General features: G+C 33.2%; 1 protein-coding gene across 1 annotated transcript; it reads left to right on the plus strand.

The window, feature by feature from the left end:
* Positions 1–744: 744 nt before the first annotated feature.
* On the plus strand, positions 745–7,991 carry LOC127879500 (calmodulin-A-like). The gene is made up of 6 exons (XM_052426357.1): positions 745–874; positions 4,068–4,095; positions 4,601–4,759; positions 4,867–5,023; positions 6,651–6,757; positions 7,456–7,991. Exons 1-6 carry the CDS (start codon positions 866–868, stop codon positions 7,497–7,499), a joined length of 504 nt encoding a protein of 167 aa, XP_052282317.1. The 5' UTR covers positions 745–865; the 3' UTR covers positions 7,500–7,991.
* The last annotated feature ends 1,000 nt before the right edge of the window (positions 7,992–8,991 follow it).

The following is an 8,991-nucleotide window of genomic DNA, read 5'->3' on the forward strand; positions in this document are numbered from 1 at the left end:
GGACTGCCCGGTTTCCCAATTCATAATATCATACTAATCTGGTTTGTTTACTACTCGTCAGCATTAGCTTTTTTATTTTTATTTATTACGTATATTTCAATGTCTTAAGAAAATATTGTTTAATTATAGTTTTAAGTTTTAATCTTATACACAATGGTCGAAAATGAAGAAGGAAATTTACGCACAGCGTCTTTTGTATATTAGGCTATTTATCAATTACTTCTTGCAATACGTATTATATCATACTGTTTCTAAATCGCATACACTAAACTTAAAGTTCAACGCAAACAAAATTGTTTCATGTTTTTTTTGGTTAGAAACGTTGCACTTAACCACATTATCATAAAGGTAAGTATAAGCAAAGTCACATTATGATTACATAGAATGATTACAAAAGTTAAGTTATTTAACGCCTTTAAGTCTGGTCTTGAAATAAGGCGCCTATGTATGAAGTACTATTTCAATTCCTCAAATTGTTATGGAGCATCGAGCAAACACATGTTTCTTCTTCTTAGAAAGAGTTACCCGTACGCTTCAAACCGCATATGCAGCATCAACTATGTTCCTGTTCTAAACTATTAGTGTATAAATCTTGTAGTAAAGTCGTTGAATTCATTTTCATGTTTTGCGAAAACCGTTGCAAATTAAACATAATTGCCGACGATCAATATTTATAAAAAGTCTAAGATCAATATTTACAGATACACCTTAGGGAAAGCATACTGTGTTTTCAGTCAATCGAACGACTGTGAAAGCGTTATAAAATCATGACAGCTTACGAACACAGTGACATGTTGTACTTATTTGTAATTGAATACTCGGATATGAAAGGTTTACATTTTAATTTTTATCGCCCGTTTAAATCATGGCACAGGTATGTTCGTATTTAAAACATTCTATACGTTTTATGTATTTTAAGGGTGATTGCTTCAGATTTGTTTAAGGGTAAAGTAGATATGCTTTTGGAACATATGACATCTGAAAGTTTAACACACATTGTACTACAGTATATTTCTATCATTCCTAACGAAATGGTGGAGTTCGATCGAAAAAAATGTTAGAATAGTAACACATTTGTGTTGGGTGTTGATATTGTGTTGCAAAAGTTTAAGTAATGTATAACAGGATGCAGGATCAACGCGGTTCATATGGGTTTACACGCAGGCTGGACAGAATGTAAACACACCATTAATAACTTTATGTTTGAATTTATATCAAGTTATTGAAATACATTTGCAAAAATCTTTAGTACATAAAAGACAGTTTCTCTAGCTGTTTGTATCGATATCTTAAGATCTAAGAATAAATCATTGAAAACGTCTGAAATCGGTACCAAACTTTCACGTTGCGTGCAGCATAACCATGTACATGCAGGCTGTTCACATCGAACTTTAGGCCAATCACTCAGGCTTATTAAATAAAGTAATTATGATGTATTTCACATTGCCATCAGCAGAATAAAGTACTGTCTTGTATGCACCAGTTGAAATTGTTAAGGAAAACTGTTTTAAAAAGTTATTTGAAAAAGGGACCACTGACAAGTGTGTTTACATCTATTAACCTTTAAATGTGAACCCCCACAAATTCACGTGAACCTGCATCCTGTATAAGAAAGCTTTTTTTCCGATGGTTAAGTGTTCGCAATATGGAATTTGTTTGATGGCATTAACCGTATTGGTTTTTAATATTGAACTGACATATTTGCAAATTTTTAGGAATAAGATCCTTAAATCCGATCATTTACCTGTCTTATCATATCTAGCACAAGAAATGTTATATAATTTCTTTGATAATATGTTGTTAATCGCTTCAAAATTGAAAGGATTTAGCTTCATGCCATGTATGAATCTTATACATTGAATGTAGATTCTTTAGAAAATATACCAAACGCTCCCACGATCTTTAACGTAGCCCATCGCTTGTGAGTAGCATTTGGTGACCGTGGAAACACTAATATTAACTAAGTTGAAAACTGTTTTTACAATTTGTATTGAATCATTGAGTTAATATAAATCGTATGCAATATAAATCAAATGTACTGTATATAATTGAGCCACGTTATGGCAAATCTGAGCTTAATATATGTGCGTAAAGTGTCGTCAAAGATAAGCCTGTGCAGTGCGCACGTGCTTATCATGGACGACACTGTTCGCCTTAAAGCGGGTATATACGATTTTGTCAAATATTTATGAACTTATATAAAATGTGTAAAAAAACGTATTATATATATATTTCAATATAAATTAAAATAAAAGTTAAGAAGAACATGTGTCGAAAAATGCGAAATAAGCCAGATATTTAATTCTGAAATTGAAAACGGCTGTACAGCCGAATTCGCCAGCATGTATACCATACATGTACGATGTGAATCTAAACTTAGTTTAACGGTTTATTTGAATTCCTGCAACGATATCTATTCATACGACACACGAACACTAACTCCGATCCTAATACAAAGACGAATGCTTCGGTTATTGTAGGAAAATATGTACGTCACAATCGGCTCGGGGCGCTAATTTTTCTTTGCTGCATTTTATGAAATTCGGCTTTAATGTATAATTTTTCTTGCATATTTTGTGTTATTGTAAAATATTTTATCAATATATTACAATCAAACACATATAAAAAATGGTATATACCCGCTTTAACTGGATTTATGCTAAAATAGATTTCCTTTAAGCGAAAAATATCACTTAAGCGGAAAGTGTCGCCTCTGATAAGCCTGTGCATACTGAATAAGATATAGTAATGAATTGAAATGCATTTTGAACCGTTCATAGTGTTTAAAATTACTGATTATGAAATAAGTACTGAACATTATCTGCTCGGTATTTTTGTAGTTACCACCAAGATCAATCTAGTTTACCTATCATGTGACTTGTCGTAGTAGCTAGTAGTATTGAGAAGTCATTTTATGGAGTTATTTAATTTAAAAATGATTTGAGCCGCGATCTGTGAAAATGGGCTTTAATGCATTTGCGTTAAGTGTCGTCCCAGAATAACATCCGCACAGGCTAATCAGGGACGACACTTTCCGCCTAAACTAAATTTGTGCTACGGAAAGACGTTCTTGAAACGAAAAATATAAGAGCGGAAAGTGTGGTTCTTTTTTCAGGTGTAAGTTTCTAACATTTATCTTTCGTCTTAATCATGGCAATTACTTTTCAAATAATAAACACTACTTGAATATGGTTTTCTGTTCGAATACCCACTTGGTTTTATATACATGTATAAATAAGGATTTCAGTTCAAGACAGTGTGTGTCTCTGTTATCAAATATTTACCAATATTGGGTTCTAGAGTATACAGGATAGTTGTCACAATCAATGTATCGCCGAGTATTCTGTTGGTGCAGTTTTCTGCTGTTGGTTATCCCTAAGGCATTAACAGAGGCCTATTATAAAGCGTATAAAGCACAGTTTAGTTTCTTGACAACATAGTCATAGGCAAGTATTTAAAATCCAATTAACTTCTAATACTTTCGAACGTTTATGAAACATTACTCACACGTATGTACCCTGTGCATTTATAATCTGTATTACATTTCTTCATGTATATTTTTACACATTTATAATATCTTGTTATTGAATTTTTATTTTATTTATTGAATTATTTTTGCAACAAACAGTACGGATAATTTATAGCTTTATTTAATTTCGTTATAACAGTGAACAAAATACAAAATATGTATGAATAGAGAGCGGCATTGTTCTTTATTTCACCAATAACATATTTTTACTATCATTGATGCATATATGTAAAGATATATACCAAATACAAGTTTCTCGATCAATATTTGTGTTCATAAGAATGAACTTTGTAAATAAATGATTCAGACAAAATTGTGAGGAAAAATATAGAGGGGCAACTTGTAATGTTTGAGATTTCCTGAATTATTCTCAAACTTTGATATTGTATGAATACAATGTAAATAAGACAAAAGAAAGAACAGCAAATCAAAAGGTCGCATCAAGACCTAAAACCTTTAGTATTTTCACCGCAAGGACTGAAAATATAATAAAGTTAATCAGACTTTCGGGAAATTAAGTTTATGCTTTTCATTTCAGTTTGAATGGGATGAAGAGGCGCAGCAAAGTAAGTATAAGAAAGCGGACTATATGACATATGGAATATAATATTTTAACATATTGATACATGATTCACTCACTGTGTTGTGTATACTTATGCCAAAATAAGGATACTTTATATAGAAACATGGTCGAAATTATTAGTATAACGCATTAGAAATCGTCCATGTATACGAATATGTCGTTTTAACCACATAATTCAGCTTGTGTACCTATGGAGTATAATCATGAATCACGGTCATATAAAAATGATGTATGCGAGGACCAAGATGTTGGAGTTTTTATGAACATCTTATGACATTTTGTTTGTTTTCTTTTGAGTTTTGATACAAGATAATCCTTATTATGTGGAGAATGCTTATTAAAACAATCATGATGGTTTCGATGATTATTGCTGCCCATTTACTGCTAATGGAAATAAAGATGATGCAATGTTACATTGATGCTGCTGACGATGATGAGTGTGGTGATGTTCCTGCTATTGGTGATGATGATGATTATTCATTTTTCAGAGTTTGAACATCTATGGGCAATCTACGACAGCGATGGCAATGGATATCTGACATTGGAAGAAATCAAAGCGCAGAAGCTAAAGGAAGGCGCACAACTGTTGGGGACAAACCCGACGGACGAAGACATTAAAGATTATATGGATCGTGTAGACGAAAATGGTACGGATCATTTAAAATTGTGTAGTCCTCCAATCTTAAAAACGTCAAATAATATATTACACCCTCGATAAAGATTATAATGTTACCATGCATGTTGTAAATGATAGGAGACGGCACAATCAGCAAGGAAGAAATGAAGAACTACCTTATTAACTTTGTGAGGTCTCTTGGTGACCCAAGAGAGAGGCTCGAGCACGCCATAGACGTTATGATGAAGACAATGGACATAAACGAGAACGGTCTAATTGACAAGGAAGAATTTAGGTAGTAGTGTTTATTTGATCGTTGATCGTCCGCGTATGATCGTATCATTTCACTACCTTTGAACCGAATAGCACGCATGTCTATATCGCAATAGCATGCATCATAAACATACTAGTCCTGGCAATAATTGCATTGTTGATAAAAGAAAGCGGTTGAGCTTAGTAGAATAAATATCATGTACACCGCTTATCTACACAAAAAAGAAGTAATTATTTGATTTTTTTGTTGTTGCTTTGTTGAACTATAATCTGTAGAATAATCATGGTGACGTTCACTTCTACCGTTTCTGCCCCGGGTGTGTTAAGAATAACTTTGCTTATCCTAATATCACAAAAGATATCTGCATATGGTATCTTTTATCCCCGCCGATATAAATAATTCAGAGGGGATATAGTAATAGCCTCCGTCCGTCTGTGCGTCCGTCTTTCCGTCCTTCACTCCGAAACTTTGTCCAGAGCATAACTCCAAATCTATTCAATGGATTTACTTTAAACTTAGAATATAAACAGATGGCAACTAGGAGAAGTGCAGTGACCAAGAAACAAAACTCTATCAACCTTAGTATTTTAATTATCTCCCTTTATATAATTTCAAAGTATTTTTTTTATACGGAGCATAACTCTAAATCTACTGAAAGGATTACTTGAAACTTTAAATATAGACAGATGGAAAGTAGGAGAAGTGCTGTGACTAAGAACCATAGCTCTATCTACCATACTTTTTTAATTATCTCCCTTTATTTAATTTCAAAGTATTTTTTTGTCCGGAGCATTACTCTAAATCTACTGAAGGGATTTACTTGAAACTTGAAATATAAACCGATGGCATGTAGTAGAAGTGCAGTGACTAAAACCATAACTCTATCTACCTTTTTTCATTATCTCCCTTTATTTAATTTCAAAGTATTTTTTTGTTCGGAGCCTTACTCTAAATCGACTGAAGGGATTTACTTGAAACTAGTAATATAAACAGATGACAACTGGGAGAAGTGCAGTGAACATGAACCATAACTCGTTCGTTCGTAGTTTGTGAATTATCTTCCTTTATTTTCTTTTATTTTTTATTTATATTTTATCTATTTATAATTTTACATTATATTTTATTTTATTTCATAGCAAATATTTTGGCTTTTCAATTTTTAATAAATCCCTTTATCTAATTTTACAATAATATTTTAATTTGAACACTGAAGTAAAATGAATAGATGAAAAAATACAGTGATCAAGAACAGTAACAGTTAAAGTCTTCTTTTTTAATTACCTCCCTTTCTTTCATTTCCATATATGTTATTCTTTACAGCATTACTCCAATACTATATAACTAATTGATCCTTGAAATATAAGTAGATGGCACAGGTGCCACGTTTTACAAATATTATTTTACTCTCTAAAACAAATGTTGTCATACAGGAAAACACATTTCGGCGGGGACTTGGCACTACTGTGACAAGCTCTTGTTTCATTTGTTGTTTTTTTAACATAATTGCGATTTATAAGGTTTCTTGTGTACTTAAATGGACTATGCATGAACAACTCAGAGGCTTTTCAAATTTGATTTATTAACAATTAATGGACTGTTACATGCATCCATTACTTCATCTATTATAAATTATGTGCATTATTCTCAGAAAGTTTATGAAGGTAAAAGGCAAGACGCCTTTATCTGATGCTGACATTGACGAGATGTTTAAAGCTGTGGATAGCGACGGAGACGCGGCGACATTGACCAAAGATGGTGAGTAACTAGAAGCTATGCTAGAAGATTTATCTTATGGATTACAGTCTATAAGCATATTCGGTCAAATGAGAAAAAATATTACATTTTTTTTTCAAAACTTACGTTTGACGCGTTTGTTGACGGAACTGTGTTGATCGAGCCAATAAGTTTAGTGTTACCTGTTAAGGTGTCAAACAACTATGTAAATAGTGAACATTCAATATAATTGGTTGTGTTTCGTTTATTTCGAAGTTGATGAGTTCCTTCTTTGCCTGAGCCTGCAAATTGTGTGGACCCGGATAGTATCCAAGCTTCCCCTCCCCCCCCCCCCCCCCCCACACACACACACAAAATTAAATTACTTCATTGACGAAGGTTGGGGCAAATGAATTATAGATACGAATTCGAGCTAATTAGTTTCTATTTACATGATTTGTTGTGGTCTTGTGTTGTGGTGGGGGTGGGGTGGAGTGGGAGTGGCGGAGAGCATAAAAGAAACCCCACCTGTTTGGAAAGAAACCCCACTTGTTTGGAATGATTTCAAATCAAGCGAATATGTCTCCGGATTGAAAATGGGTCGCCTAGGAGAGAAGTGCCTGTAATAATAACTGCGCTAATCGGACTTAAAACATAGTAATTAATTGAGAATTATGATCAATTTGATATATTATTTATTTTATATTGTTACTTAACATATATAGTCGTTTATTTTGCAGAATTGATGACGTGGATTCTACTTGGTATTTCAGCTCCGAAGTAACAAAGACTGTCGACTTTGCATTTCATGCCCGTAGTTTTTAGCGACTTTTATTTACATGTTTGATGCATTAATGTGTAAGATACTACACAAACGCTGAAACGCACTCCATAATGACTTATTTATCTTATATTATTTATATAAAATCGACGTCATTGTTATAATAACATAATGAAAGCTATTAGGAATTAGCGAATCGTACTGGCGAACTTTGCAATGTACATTGTTGCCGTTTTTCATATCGATAATAACATACTCGTATCATAATAACATATTCATTGAGTATTGCTATATACACGTCGTTCTTCTATTATGCTATGTTTACAAAAATATAACAATTCAATGTGTTAACTTGTTCGTTTATTTTTAATAATATCAAAGAGGCCGAAAAATTGTGTACTGAGTGTTAACAAACAGATAATATAATTATGCACACACACAAAATATACGTTTGGGTATAAAAGTTGTTGTTTTCATACACTGGTCACTTCCTCATTTGATTAATAACGAGTTTTCAAACTTATGAAAACAAATAGATTATTGATTGTGTGTTTAACTGTTTATGAATTTGTGATAATAAACTTCATGTTTAGTTATTGTGTCATCATCATTATGTTTGTGAACTATTATTACATAAACCACAACACTGCTTGGTGAAATAATTTTAACCCATTTATGCCTAGTGGACTCTCCCATCCTTCTAAATTGGATCAGTTTATTTCCAAAATTAGGGATGTCTGGTATATTTATTGCTATATTTATAATATTTCTTACAGAAATTCTTTTAAGCAAACAGCGCAGACCCTGATGAGACGCCGCATAATGCGGCGTCTCATCTGGGTCTACGCTGTTTGCCAAGGCCCTTTTTCAATTTTTCAAGACGCTCGGCATAAATGGGTTACGTTTTTTTAATAATATGCCAACCAAATTAAACGTATTACAAAATCTAAACCATTTCCACGTGTAATACTATAGTTCATGTTGCTCTTCGTTGTGAAAAAAAATCAACGGAATAGTGTCGTGTTCTGAGAAAACTGGGAATAATGCATGTGCGTAAAGTGTCGTCCCAGATTAGCTTGTGCAGTCCGCACAGGCTAATCAGGGACGACACCTTCCGACTAAACTTGATTTTCGGTTAGGAGGGACTTCCATGGAACTAAAAATGCCATAAAAGCGAAAAGTATCGTCCCTGATTAGCCTGTGCGGACTGCACAGGCTCATCTGGGACGACACTTTACGCATATGCATTAAGCCAAGTTTTCTCAGAACGCTGCTCAATAGATCTGTGGAAAGACGGCTAGATTGGGTAACACTCAAACGACGACCTTCTTAGTAGTGAAACATTTCAAAAAGATCACTTGATGTCAGTCTGTAAAGTTCTTTTAACCTTTACACTTTTACATTTAAGGAGTATGTTATGATAACAACATACATGCTATTAGTTGTCTTTTAGAAAGACATTGTTTTACAGACGGCATACAATGTATTAAATATA

The sequence above is a fragment of the Dreissena polymorpha genome, chromosome 4, assembly GCF_020536995.1.
Source record: "Dreissena polymorpha isolate Duluth1 chromosome 4, UMN_Dpol_1.0, whole genome shotgun sequence".
Classification (NCBI taxonomy): Eukaryota; Metazoa; Mollusca; class Bivalvia; order Myida; family Dreissenidae; genus Dreissena; species Dreissena polymorpha.